The 15477-nt window shown below is 35.6% G+C and overlaps 1 protein-coding gene across 1 annotated transcript; it reads right to left on the bottom strand.

Moving 5' to 3' along the window:
• Positions 1 to 4654: 4654 nt before the first annotated feature.
• On the bottom strand, positions 4655 to 15084 carry LOC108373980 (proclotting enzyme-like). The gene is made up of 3 exons (XM_017629931.1): positions 14855 to 15084; positions 5721 to 6124; positions 4655 to 5641 (listed from the first exon to the last, which is right to left on the bottom strand). Exons 2-3 carry the CDS (start codon positions 6105 to 6107, stop codon positions 4763 to 4765), a joined length of 1266 nt encoding a protein of 421 aa, XP_017485420.1. The 5' UTR covers positions 6108 to 6124; positions 14855 to 15084; the 3' UTR covers positions 4655 to 4762.
• Positions 15085 to 15477: the final 393 nt, after the last annotated feature.

Below are 15477 nucleotides of genomic sequence, written 5' to 3'. Positions count from 1 at the left end.
TAGCATAAATAACACCAATTAATTATAGTTTAAAAGTAAGTAACTGTTGTCTCCAATATAACAATAAAAAAAGTTTTTAAACAATCAATTAAAAAAAATGCGCATGGCAACTAAGCAACGTCAAAACGTCTTCTGAATAAATAAATACAAGTAATTGAAAGCAAAAAAAAAATATATATATATAAAATAAAGAGTTGTATCATTGGGCAAGATTTAGATTTGAAAAATTTGAAACTTTACCGGAGAAACAAAAAGCTAAGTAAAGATAACTCCATGGTGTAACAGGAGTCAATCTTACCAATTCATGTTCACCTGTAGATCTGGGCGAGTAATTAACGAAACTGTTTTCAAAATTTTTCTAACACCCTTAAGTTCTCAACCTATTCTTAAAAAACATTTTCGAATGACTTGAGGCACTAAAATATTTTTAGTTTGCTAATTTTTTAATCAATTTTAAGTTTTCATATGGCTTAAGAAATAAGAATATTTGTAATATTTAAATAAATAATAAGCTTTGTGAGGACATCGTAAAGATGTAGAAAATAAATCTGAAATTTACAACAATTTTATTATTTTTTCCACTTCTACAACGTTTTTTCCCAAAATTAAAAAAAAAAATAGGCTCCTATAGCCATTATTTCGCAAATAATGTTTAATTCCGAGTAAAACCAGGTATCATTCATTTTTTATAAAGAGGCCAATTAAAATTTTTCTAGACAAATTGAAACCTCAAAGTGAATTCAATACAACTGATTAAAATTTTCTATGAAATTACATTGAAGTGGTTTTGGAAGTTTTTTTTTAGAAAATTCATAATTTCCGAATTTGTCTTTTGATTTTTATAAAAGGTACCAATTTTTACTTGGAATGAAACATTCTCATCGAAGTAATAAATAAAGGAGACTATTTTTTTTGAAATTTTTGCGAAAAATGTTGTAGAAGTGGAAAAAATTATAAAAATTGGTCTAAATTTCAGATTTATTCCAAAAATTTGACACATATTTACAATGTACTCACAAAACATATTGTCACCTAAGAGCTGAAAATTGGGTAAAAAATAACCGAGCTATAAATTCTTTAGTGCGGGAAGTCCTTTAGAAATTAGTTTTTAAGAGTAAGTCGAGAATTTGAGGGTGTACTATAAATGTTGGTAGTTTCGCGAATTGATCGACCAGATTTTTCGGAATGCCTTGGGACTTTTGCTAACCACGGTTAAATTATATTTGTACTGTTTGCCTTGCAACTAACTGTAGCAACTGTAGTGCTCGTAAAGTTTGCCACAGAGATCGACTGGAAAAGTACGAAGCTTGGAAAACATTAACCTCGATCTTGTTAAGCCCAGGCTACTGGACGGTGATCACTCATGTTTTGCATGCATCAAATGTGGTAACGATTTTCCTGGACTAATCCATATACCCTTGTGGCCAGCTGATTAAGTTAAGTGACATTTTCATAAGTTTTGGCTATTTTTCCTTTGTTTAAACAAAATATAAATGTTTAATGTTTATAAATTTTTTTTTAAGTTCATAAAAGTGTAAAAGCACCGCATAAATTAACATTACAAACCTCGTACAAAAATTACAGAAAGTTCAACCAACTTTATCAATTAGACCCGACAATTGTTAGCAAATTCTACGACGCTGGAAAATCGAGTTGATTTTGAATAATTTTTTTGCTGACGGTGCTAGGCATTTTGTTTCATATAAAAGAGATTGTCGAACATACTTCATATGGAAGAAAATTCACAATACAGTTAGCCATATTTATGTGTTGCTGGTTATGTTGTGTGCTAGACTTTTTTAAACAAAAATTACAAAATTTAAATCAACCAAAGAAAAATTGCCAAAACTGGTCCAAATGTCACTTAACTTAATCAGCTGACCACAAGTGTATCTAAATAAGGTAACATGCCTTGACTGATTCATCATTGCCCAACCCAAATGAAAAGACCACCAAACTTAAAATTTCGAAAAACTCGTTGCCTTCATGGTACATGTCCCTAATAGGAAGCTGATTGTAGAAATCTCGAGCGGTTACTATTGGTATCGATATGGGCCCACACCCTATATGCATGGTATGTATTTTAAGGCGCAGCAATGCACGCCGCGCACAGCTAGATGCATAATTAATGCGATCTTGCCTTTGCTTCCGCTAGATATAATTACAGCAGCAACGCCTAAAGGATCCAGTTCACGCATATACATACATATGCATATAGGGAACATCAGTACATTCGAGCACCACGGAAATTCGATTGAGTATTGAAATAGATTTGTGCTTTTAATAATTTTCAATAGGTGAGGTTAAGTAGAAAGGCGTGAACTAAGCTATCATGCCTTCATTCGGAGAAAAGTTTGCCCATTGTGAATGTCTCTTTGAGCGCCAAGAGGAAGCACATCCCTCTAACCGGGGTTATATCAAAAAGTCGATATAATGTCTGCTAAACCATGCAAACGGAGGAAAGCTTGAGCGTCCGATGATTTCAGTTTCCATATTTCTGCCGAGAGTTAAAAGTTCTAAAATTCCTTTCTTAATGACCTCGGCCATAGAATCGATCGATGCCGTTCAAATTGATGGTGGTGCTCCGGTGAAAAGGTTCTTCCACTGGGCATTTTGGATAAAAAACTAAAGCAACGATGCACAGGAATAGGATACAAAAGAAGAAGACCCTGTTCACTCTATCCATGGATAATAACTGGCGGAACTGCGCAAAAGAAAGATACGATTTGTCGAAATAAAAATAAAGTCACCGTTCGAGTCGGCGTTAAACTGTAGGGGACCTTTGTATGACAACATCTGAGGAGAAGCTCGACCAAACCCTAACATCGCAAAATCGACTTTTTTGTGGGTATTGGACCAAACCAAATTGTTATAAGAGATTGAGTCATAGTGATTTCTCCGTTTTTCGAAGTTAGCCGCCGAAATCGAGATATGGGCCTTCGAAGTTGGAAATAGGACCTCTGGTAAAAAATTATATTTAATTATTGCATGTAAATAACTAAAAATTGAAAAATATAGACGTAGTCCTCTTTTGCTCTTATTTAAATCGTATATAACTTTTTATGTGCAAACTTATATTACAGGTGCTATAAGTGGTCAAAGTTCAGGTCTTCGAAAAATTAAATTCCTTTTATTGCAAACGATTTTGAACTGATTTTAAAAAAAATTATATCATTGTAAAGGTGATTAAACCCCCTTTCTTCCGATATACGTATTTGTATACTTCGTATTTAAAATTGTAAACAACAAAAAATTGCTAACCGACTTCTAAAAGGTTATTATTGTTGCAAAGGCAATAAACCCCCTTTCTTCTGATGTGGATATTTGTATACTTCGTGTATAAGAAAAAAAGGAAAAATTCCTTTTTTTATAAAAAAAAATATTTTAGTCAAAAAAAAAATACCAACCGATTTTTAAAAAATTGGTATCGCTGTAAAGACGATTAAACCCCTTTCTTCTGAAATGCATATTTGTATACTTTGTATATAAAAATTTGAGAAAAACCACATTTAAAGGAAAAAAAAACTTTTTTTTATAAAAAAAAATATTTTAAACAAGAAAATTACCAACCGATTTTTAAACAATTGGTACCGTTGTAAAGGCGATTAAATTCCTTTTTCTGATATGCATATTTGTATACTTTGTCTAAAAAAATTTGAGAAAAACACTTAAAAGGAAAAAATACCAACGATGCCAACTTTTTAAAAATCGGGGAGGGGGTTATTTTTTTGTTTAAAATATTTTTTGATAAAAAAGTTATTTTTCTTTTTAAGTGTTTTTTCTCAAATTTTTATTCACGAATTATACAAATATGCAAATAAGAAGAAAGGGGGTTTGATCGCATTTACAATGATACCAATTTTTTAAAAAATCAGTTAGTAATTTTTTTGTTTAAAATATTATTTTTATACAAGAAAAGGTATTTTTTCATTTAAATGTGTTTTTCTCAAATTTTTATATACGAAGTATACAAATATGCATATCGGAAGAAATTTAATTACCTTAACAATCCCTGTGGGGAAAATCTCTAGTTCCGAACTGGAGCGCTTCTAGTACATTTAGACCCAGTACTGGTTCGCGTTAAATCTCTTTTGCATGCAAGCAACTGGCGAATTTAAGATGGCGATGTCCTAGGAAGTGTCAATTGCCCCCCGCTACATCCCTTTTTCGATAGTTCCGAACTTGTCCTAAATTCTATAGTTCCGAACCAGTTCTAAAATGGACATACGAAAGAAAAAAGTATCATGATTTTTCGGTCTTTTTGGTTCTTCCTTGTGTGCGATTTTAAGTTATTTTGGAAGAAATGTGTTTTCAATTTGAAATTAAATTTGTTTGAATGATTGTAAGAAATGTACGTTTACATACCTTTAGCTGTAGCTCAGTTTGCAAAGGTGCTCGCTGTTATTTCTTAGATTCCAGATTCCAGACGGTCCCAAGATATTGAAATGTTAACACAAATTTTAGTTTTGTATTACTAAGCTATGAAAAAGCATCTGCGAAGCGCAGAATAGAAACGTATTTGAACGAAAAAGCCGACGCTTCGAAAAACGGAGAAATTACTTTTTTTACTTATGACTCAATCTCTTAAAAAAAGTTGGTTTGGTCCAATACCCAGCCGAGTGCTGTACAGTGTTATTATTACATATATTCGTTATTTATTTGTGTCTATCTATATTTTAATCATTTATTTCAAATATTATCGTACAATATCAAAGTACATTTTTAAAACAAACAGTGTGTTGCATACTAATTTCAGTGCTATTTAAACCGTAAAATATTTAAAATCAATTCCTCTTGCGGCGAGCTTGTCATTGATCCAGTTGCGTAGGTATGGCACATTGGCGTAGACGCCTGGTACATTTTCCTCGCCACAGCCCACACCCCAAGCCACGATACCAGCTTGATAGTAACGTTTAGGATTTTGTGGATCGGGGCATACCAGCGGTGAGCCACCGTCACCTTTGCAAGTATCCTTGCCCCGCTCGCCGCCAGCACACATGAAACTTTTATCCAAATTGAAGTATTTGCCCAGGCGAGTTCTACGCAGATTGGCTTGGCAGGTATCTCTGGGCACAGTAGGAAGATCGATTTTCTTCAAAATCAATTGATACGTACCATCTTTACCGAACTTGTCCTTGCCCCAGCCAGTGGCGTAACAACGTGCATAGTCGAAATTGGCATTCGGTTCGGGCAAACAGACGGGACGCACATTTTCTTCCCAATAGAAGGGTGTCTCCAATATGAGTAGTGCCACGTCATTATAAAGTGCACCTTTATTGTAGTTTTCATGACGTATAATCTCCTTGACGCGCGCATCCTGATGTGGCAGCACTTCCTGTTTGGTTTGTGTATCCCATTCACCAGCGCGTGCCACCAGCACATGCGGTTCGAGGTTGAGTACACAATGGGTTGCGGTCAAGACAACATTTGGTGCGATCACAGCGCCGCCACATTCGTAAATATTCAATGTTTCGCCGCCAATCACTTCATCACGCAAAATGGCTACCATCCACGGGAATTCGCCAAATTGTGCCTCGCCTTCCTTGTCGCCAGTAATTCGGAAGCCGACACCATCGGGATTGCGATAACCACAGCCTTCATGTGTTTCATCTGGCTTTATGGGCACCTTGGGCTCTGTCAACTGCAATGAAATGATTGTACGTATAATTAGAAATGTTTTGAGTTATGTATATTAAAAAATCTCTATAAGTTCCACATACCTTATCGGGTGTATTACAGCAGACCTCCAAGTAAGTACACTGTTCGTCGCCATCGAAGCGGATATCAATGAGCGTTGTGCCATCTGTATTGACTGCGCCATCTTCATTACACAAGAAACGTGCCACACATTCTTTGTTCAGACCACAAACCTTGCCACTTCCAGGATCAATTGGTGGTGCCGGATTTGGATTGGGCTGTGGTTCTGGTTGTGGCTGAGGATTAGGCTGAAGAACAGTAGTCTTAGTCGGTACAGGCTGGAATGGTGTTGCCTCTGTTGTGAAGATTTTATTCAGTAAATCGTCAAGATTCGGAGTTGATTGTTGTTGAGTTGAGCCAATCCATAAGGAAAGCAGGCATACGACGGTAATCCTCCAATATGAAGTCATTTTGACTGTGTATAAGGCTGAAATGAAGAAGAAAGAATTTTGCTTTACCAAAACTGAACTGCATAAAAGTAAGCAGAAAGATATGCCAAATAATAATAATAATAGATTCACGCATACACAATATGTTAGTGTTTGGTCGGTTGGCTGTTTTTCATGACGAGGGGCGATCGCTATTTGTAAAACTTTTTTCTGAATTATTTTTTGATGTTGGTCGGAAGTTGGGCTCGAATCCAGGTCCTGCGGAATGGGAGTGCGCACTGCTAACTACTAGACCACAGCAGCCAAAAAAATATGTCTACGCCAACTTGAAGAGACACACATACAGCCAAATTCCCGATTTAACTACAAACAAAACTTGCATGAGCCGGTGGAGGTATTACTTTCAGTTTCTATTTGCCAGATTAGATAGATAGATAATTAGAAAAGGTATACACATTGATCTTCCGATCTATTGTGCCCTCTACTTATCACAACGTCTCGTTGAGACTAAAATCAGCAGCAAGTCTGGAAGGGCGTTAAGAGGTAGAAAGAGTATGTGCTCATATTTTGGCCACATTGAGTCTAGACATTTTTTTCGTTATCCCCACACTCAAGGAGCGGGTTCAGAGGTATCTACTTAGCCGATTGTAAAAGCGACAGACGTAATTTTCCCAGATTCCTAACAGGACAACTCCACTCTTGGGCAGAAGTGACACGTGAGGATGCGCGTGACAATCCTCAGTTTCTTCTTAGGCAGGCTCTTAAGAAGCCTATATCTCTTTGGGTGTAACCGTCAATTTCGTTCTATCATTCATATTACTTCTTCCCTGAGCTCGTTCTTGATCTTGTTGAGACCTACTACGGGATCTGTGACAATTGAAGCTGCTGTTTCCCTAGCTAATATTTGCACTACTACGATTTCCTATATTTCTTTGTGGCCTTTGTACCCATAGAAGCAGAATTCTGTTGGATAAAGCTATTGATGAATGCCCCAATAACTTCAGAGGTTTTGGATCCACCTCTGTGCCACTGCATAGTGCTTGCGTGTGCATTTTTCTCCAAAATAGAGGTGTTCCAGCCTTCTTACACGAGAAAAAATCAACCAAAGACGTTTAGCTGCAGTCAGCCATACAAATGTGTTTACACATATTCAACTTGAATCACTTTTCGTACTATCGGAGTATTTACCATGACAAAATAAAACAACAACTAGGTTTGGAAAAACCATGTTGCTTTTGGCTCATTGTAGCTAAAGAGTTCTAAATTTCATTTTTTAAATGACTTGTTTATTCCATCTCTGCGGAGTAGCTTTTGAAGGAGCTGCAAAATGGCTTTTCGTGGCGTCGCGCATGTACGCATCGCTCCCTTGATGGGCGCACAGGCCAGACTAAATTAGTTCTCGAAGCCTAAGCAACGTGTACGGCCATCTCAGGGCTTTTGCCTGCTAGACTCTTGTACGGAATTATTGCCCTCGTAACTTTGAATGTAGTCGAATCAATGTGATACTTCCACAGAAGAATCCAGGATTAGAACGAGATAATTAATCTACGCGGAAATACTGACGATGGCCCCATTCGCCGTTATGTGCCACATGCCAGGGCATGGCAAAAGGGGTGGTGGTCTCCTAAGCAACCGTAGCACGGAATCGGCAGAACGGGCGTCGATATGTGAAAAATATCTTATACTTTGGTCAACTCTCAACCGATCTTGGCAATTAAAACTCTTTAATTTCTACCTACTAACAGTTTTATCTCTACCTATTTGTGTAACAAGATTGCAGCTTTCTTGAAACGATTATGTAAGACGTACATAGTGATGAATGAGGAAAACATAATTTCAAAAGTGATTTATTTTTTATTTTTATATTTCAAAGATATCTGTACACATTGACATGTATAGTAAAACAGTCCATCTCATGGTCGTTGAAAAGTCTTTCAGATCGGCCTACAAAGCCGATCTTCGTCTTAGTCGTCTGTCCATTCCCTAATTGGGCCTTGGTATGCCTGAGCCCAGGCTAGCCAACTGGTACTTTAGATCGACAAGGATATGCGAATAAAAAGCATAGGATGATATACTACAGAAATTTGTATATGTGCAGTTACTTAGTCACTGGAAAACTAGTAAGTAGGGGTTAAGTTTGATGGGTATGTAAAAAGCCCGAAACTGAACAATGTATGTATTGCGCTTCGAAGGCATTCGAAGACATCAAACTTAACTCTATTGAAATATTAGTTCTACGCATATTGGTAGACTCGGTATTAGACAAGTGACATTGCATTTTGATTTTATGTACCTATACGCAAATACATATGCATGTGCATATCTAGTGAACCTGATATGATTTGGCTACCCATCTAAATAAAGCCGTTTTACATGCACATAAGGCGGTAATATCTTTTCTGGAATGTTTTTTTTTGTTTAGATTAACACGAAAATGGTTCACTCTGCTGGGTTTAACACCCAAGAAAAAGTATTGATAAAGCCGTTAGAGCACTAACAGATGGCTCTAATTACATATTAACCACGTTGGCATCGACATATATTTTCAAACTTAAGTACATACACATATGTATTTAGTACCTAGCAGTGGTGGTAGACAGGAAATATGCCTTATTTTCTTATTTTTTCCCACTCTCAAAAACACACGACCTACTAATCGTAAAGAGGCAAGTCATGTATCAAATTAAAGTGGTCGATCTGAAACTTTGCTAAAACATTTCAGATTTAAGAATCATTAGACGACTTTTGAAATATTTGCACTGAAAATTTTTTAAAGGTTTACACTGAACACAACTTTATTACGTTCATTTCAATTGGCACCGTATGATTTTAAAATGTAGAGTTGAAACTCCCACTCACATTCTCATTTTATATATCAAACAACAATAATTTTAAACAATTAAATTTTTTTATTTTCAACTTTATATGATTTTAAAATGTCGGAAAACTAAAAAAAAAAAAATTATGGTCGATGAACAGTTTTAAACTCTCAACATATCGTCGCTGGAATAATGAAATAGTGTAACATGAAAAGTATAGTTTTGAGAAAAACGAATTGGAAGTTTTTACAAACCATTACAAACCATACAAATATAATTTCGTTTTTCGGGAATAAATTAGTGAGCCAAAGAGATATTTAAGAAAACTAAAGATTTTTCTAATAGATTAAAGGATTGTCTATCCAATGGTGCAATTATCGAATAATAGTGTATGTTTCTTTATTCGAGCGACGATATGTATATGAGTTGCAGAGAACCTGATTGTTTCAATTTTCTCTCTCCAGACTCAAAAATTAAGACAAGTACAACAAGAGACGATTTTGCGAGATGTCAATTTAGTCGACTGGGTCGTTCAACTTCAGCCTGGTGTAATTAATCCAAACCACTTGAAGGGGCAATTCGTTTCCAAAAAATAAGCACTGTACGATAGTTAACAAAGAAATGGTTAATATGTTGCCCGGATACGGAGCACCTCGATTTTCGGGGATTATGACTAGTTAAACTTAATTCAATAAGAATACAGAATTGTCGTATGTATGTACAAAAAAGGAACAACGGTGAAATGAACTTTTACTTCCGTGAATTGCATATGGTTGAGATAATTTTCTCTTAAAAATAATTGTAGAGATATTGCAAATACGAATATTTCATGTATATTCAACGATGCTTTCTTCATTATTATTGGGGTATTCTAAAAATCATATTTTTCCACGTGTAGTAGCGTGCGCTACTTTCCAAACCAGCTAAATACTCCCCGTAAACTCTCTAACACCTTTTAATTTTTCTGGATGAAGAAGCCATTTAAAATGAAATTTGTTAGCTCGGCAAGTGAAGTGAAAGAAGGTTGAAATTTATGTATTCGACTAAGGTTTTAAAATTTCTCAAATCAATTAAAGAAGACCCATCTTAAAAGGCAGTACAAAATATTGCAAAGAAGTACATTTGATTGTACTGCGAAGTACGACGTACGGAGAAGTACGGTTGGTCACATTATGTACACTCCGAAGGCCTCATGTATTTTACCAAGACACATTGTTTTTTTCTTCCCAATATCGGGCGGCCACTGTGTGAAAAGGCTTCTCATTTGTGTAACGACGTCAAGACGCACACCATAAATTGCAGGAGAAACTCGACCAAACACTTAGCAAAAGTGTAAACGCCAAATTATTATTTTTTAATTTACAAAAAAAAACTACAAATTTCGTACATCTGAGCATATATATACATATGTATTTATAGTTTCGTTAGTTCAGCTCAACAAAATACCTATTTGGATAATTTTCTCATTAAAAACTCCCACTATAGGGATACAATTTCTATGTTTTGGCATCACTGATACATTGATACACAAGCGAGTATATTTAGGCCACAGAAAACGCCCCAGCTGATAACGAAATGAAAATGCCAGCTTGGAGCTGTTTGAAAACACTTTTTCATAATTATTTGCATTTTATATAGACATACGAATAAATATAATTATCAGCTATTTAAAAGTGATCTCTCACCCGGCTAAAGAGCCGTGTGTATACATAAATATGTACTTATAATCTGTGTAAGGGGTATGGGTGCATATAACCCTCGATTTAAAATGGAATTATAGGCAACACAAATTTACTTGTTGTGGAAGTATATATGTATATATGTATGTATGTGTTAGCTATGCACTGACAAACAAAAAATAAATACTTGGTTCGTGGTACCTATTAGTTATCAGAAGCATTTAAATAAAAACAAAACTAATAATTTACAAAAAAAAACCATTGAAGCCGGTCATCTAAATATGCAGGATCCAATGATCGCAGCTAAATCGAATTAGTATGCGATCATCTTTGTGAAATTATTGAAAAGAGTTAAACCACGAAATCCAAAGAAATATTTTAAAAAATCCGGCTATTTGATAAGCTCCTCCTTTTTTGAAGTCTGTTAAAAATATATAGTCTGCTGTTTAAGTATTCTATGATTTGCAATTTTACGTCGAAGCGAATAAAATAAATAAATAAATTAAATGGAAGCAATGAAGGCTGTAAAGCAGCGTATAATTGACCGAATAGCGAAACTGGTTTTACCCCAGCTATGACGTTATTGGCAGGCATGCTCTAGTACACACATACTTACATATGTACGTACGAACATACATTTGTATTTGTGTAAACCCAATTTGCCAAGCGACGTCGTTTCCGACTCGTTTTGGTGAACAATTTGTTCGCCGGCGACGGTCGCAAACGACTCCCCGGCGACGGTCGCAAACGACTCCCCGGCGAGCTCGCCGGCGGATGAAAAGCACACTCGCCGGCGATTCGCAAAAACGACTTACCGGCGGGTCGCAAAACCGACTCCCCTGCAGCCCGTAAAAACGATATATCAGCGAACTGCAAAACGATGCTCAAAATTTATACCAAATTTAAAGGAAAAGTACAGTTTTACACCAAATTTAAAAAAATTTCATACCCGCAAATTTTATTTTTTATTAATAAGGCCAATAGAGTGAACTGTACCTTTATAAAAAAAATAAAAAAATAAATAATTTGAAGAATATTATGAATACTGAAAAAAGATGTAGGTGGCTTAATTTTGTGAGTACAAGTGTACATTGTGGATTCCATATTCTGTCATAATAAAAACGGTTTACTATTCAAATGAATGACTGTTATTTATACTTAGATATATAATAATATGGGCGTGGAACTTGTCCAACCCAGACCGAAGGTTCCTCAAAAAACTTGTGGGTTCAAAGAAACGGATTCGTTTCGAGTTCACCCAAACGACTTCACCAGAACGAACGTCGCAACGTCTTCGATTCGATGAGAAAAAACGACGTCCGAACGACGTTGAATTTTGTATGGAAAAAACGACTTCGTTTCGAGTTCACCCAAACGACTTCACCAGAACGAACGTCGCAACGTCTTCGATTCGATGAGAAAAAACGACGTCCGAACGACGTTGAATTTTGTATGGAAAAAACGACTTCGTTTCGAGTTCACCCAAACGACTTCACCAGAACGAACGTCGCAACGTCTTCGATTCGATGAGAAAAAACGACGTCCGAACGACGTTGAATTTTGTATGGAAAAAACGACTTCGTTTCGAGTTCACCCAAACGACTTCACCAGAACGAACGTCGCAACGTCTTCGATTCGATGAGAAAAAACGACGTCCGAACGACGTTGAATTTTGTATGGAAAAAACGACTTCGTTTCGAGTTCACCCAAACGACTTCACCAGAGCGACGTCGTCTTCGCCCTGTGGCAAATTGGGAATACATTGTACATATGTTATAAATACTCTAATATACATAATGACATAGAGCTGCATTGGTAGCAGCTTGGAAACAGCTGGCATTATTTGGTTGAACGTTTTTTTTCTTAAATAAAAAAAAAAATATCCTCTTCAATAAAAAATCATCGTCACGTGAATACAATACTAAAGCTTTATGGAAATTTCAATATCAATTACATACATATAATGTACTATTTTAACTATTTTTATTTATCGAAATATAATTCAATAAAAACTCCTTGCATTTAAATATGAATAAAATTTTTGAAAGTTTTTTTCCGCTTATTTGTTTGCCTCAGGCTAGGGCTAATACGGCTAATACGTCGCAAGAAAGAAATACGTGTTTGTTTGTTGTTTGTTTCGTATGTTTTTGCTTCGAAGAAATCGTCAGAACAAAAGTTCGTCAGAATACGCATGCATAGTAACCGCAGCCTTAATTGAATCGAAAGACTTAAAAAGCGAACTTGTTACTGCAATATTGGTATAAATAATGCTGTAATTAGGCTGTCATAATCCAACTGTCAACCAGTGATGCACAATCCAATAGAGCTAAAATCTATATTCAGTGGCTATTTTTAATGAACAAACTTATGAGGGCTATTGTTGAGTCAATTGTATTCCGAGTTTTTCTCCCCGGCGTCCAATTTTTTTAAAGGACTTTGAAATTTTAAGGTTATGGTATTTTCAAAAAATTATTTTAAATCAGTGATCAGTCACCAGATCCGACTTCAACGCTCATTTTGGAGCCATCCATGAAGATTTTTAAAGGCGCCAACCACATCCAGAAAGGCTGACATCGCGAATTCTTTGTGGTATAGGTCTTGACCAATACTGCTAACAATTTTGTGGAATCTACCCTTGTGGCATTTGAGTATCGCTGGAATTTTCAACAGTCAACACATGGCGTTGAGAAGAAATCTAGAGAAACTGATAGGCCGAAAATTGTTTGCCGCCTTTACTCTATACCTTTGACATGCACCCTCGTTAAAAAACGATCGAGATGCACACCCGAAAGCTGCTTGAGTACGAACGAGCCTGTTCGATTATCCTCGCTAAAAATTAAGCACAAGCGAACACCATACTCGGACACCCGCGGCTAACCCGAAAATTTGTGTAACAATGAAAAGGACACCCGAAAATTGTTGTGGTTTTTCCATTTTTCCTAACAAACAAATCGTGGTACAAAGCTCAATAACACTATTGAAATAAATATTAATATGCCACAATAAAAATTGACAAATTAAGATTAATATTAAGGTTAGCATAACGATCAGTACTAAAATTAGGATTGAGATTGAGATTACGAGCAGGATTAAGATTAAGATTATGATTGAGATTCAGATTTAGATTGAGACTACGATTAGAATTGAAATTAAAATTAAGATTAAAAGTAAAATTAAGATTAAGATTAAGACTAAGATTAAGATTAAGATTAATATTGATATTGATATGTATTGCGATTGAGATTAAGATTACGATGAAGACATGTTGGCAGTATCGTGCCGAACAATCATCATTTAATATGGTGAGCTATACGGGTAATAGAAAGAAGTCTCACTTCAATCGGGCGTGGATCCACGCACATTTTTTTATTTCTAATGAGAATAACATTACAGCTCCTAGCTTCTGAAGTGGCGCGGTTACTGGTTTACTGGTAAAATACGCGTACAGAGTCACCTCCCCAATGAATGAATCAGTTAGGCAACAAAGTTAATCAGAAATAAATGTTTCCAAGTACATATATTCGTTTTGTGCGAATACAGAAAAAATTTTTGCTAAAAAACATACTAGCTTTGGTTGCTTGCAAGCCTATTGGCATTTATCACTGGCACGACGCCAATCTCTGAAATTGATTGAATACAAGTTGTTGATAGCCGACACCTACGGCTGACACTGGCAAGGTTTTCGATGGTTGTTTTAATTGATACATTGGTACATTGGTACATTAGGGCGGGTCAATTTGTATGGGAGATTTTTTTACGACTATGCGCGTATAGCACAGAAGTATTCTGCGTGTAATTCTAAGCAAATTTACCAAAGAAATCATGGTTCTAAAATCAATTTGAAGTTTGTCAAATTGCGAAAATAGCTTTCTTAGCATTTTGCCGGAGTGTTGTAAAGAAGTGCTTAAATTTTGTATAAAAACACGCAATACGGAATTTTTTGGTATGAGGAATCCATTTCTTCATTTATCGTTTTCTTAAAACTTCCACCATTAAAAATTTTCATATTTTCTTCGAAACCTATTTTCGCAATTTGGCCAACCCCAAATTGATTCTAGACCCATGGCTTCTTCGGCAAATTGGCTTAGAATCCCGCTAAGCTATATTCACATAGTAAAAAAAATATACCCGCCCTAATGTACATACATATCTATAAAAATATTATATGTTCATGTATTATGTATATGATATTGTAATTTGTAAAGAAGCATTTTTAAAACAATTTGTGTCTTGCTCTCTATGCTTAAGTATATTTCGTAAACGCACTTACTTTTCACAATCACGTATGCTTGTATGCACGAATATTTTGCACTTAAAAAAATTATTAGCCAGTTTATAGTTATTAAGTACTAAAAACTTGCGGCTACAACAAAAAATTTGAATTAATCGACTTTACTTATGTACTTAAGTTGCCCCAACCCGACACTAACACGGCAACGTTCGAAAACCTACTGATTGATAATAAGTAGAATCTTCACATCAAAACAGGAAAATCTGGCAGAAACTTGTATATATTTGTTTTGTATACTATACACATAGTGACTACATACAAATGTATGTACATATGCTTGTTTGTTTGTGCGAGCACATCTGATCGCCGCAAATATGTATTTGGCAAAAGTATAAAGCTTGAGTTGTGATTCCCGCTCCGGTTTCTAGCGGAGAATCCCATTGGTGATAGCGAAGATGAGCAACAGCATTTGAATACGCTTGCATTCATACCGGTTGATGAGAAAAAAATTAGTATTTAATAACAACATTTACAGCTGTATAATGAGACATAGATATAGTGGCGAATATATAAATAGGGACACGACATTTTAACAAGTTTTGACAATTTTCATTGTTTATTTAGTGTTTACTGCTCTTTTATGAAAGTATAATAAGTCCGAA

Source organism: Rhagoletis zephyria, unplaced genomic scaffold, assembly GCF_001687245.7.
Source record: "Rhagoletis zephyria isolate East Lansing unplaced genomic scaffold, Rhagoletis_zephyria_1.1 Rzeph_scaffold_00085, whole genome shotgun sequence".
In the NCBI taxonomy this organism is placed as follows: Eukaryota; Metazoa; Arthropoda; class Insecta; order Diptera; family Tephritidae; genus Rhagoletis; species Rhagoletis zephyria.
This window is presented reverse-complemented; position numbering and strand designations above follow the sequence as displayed.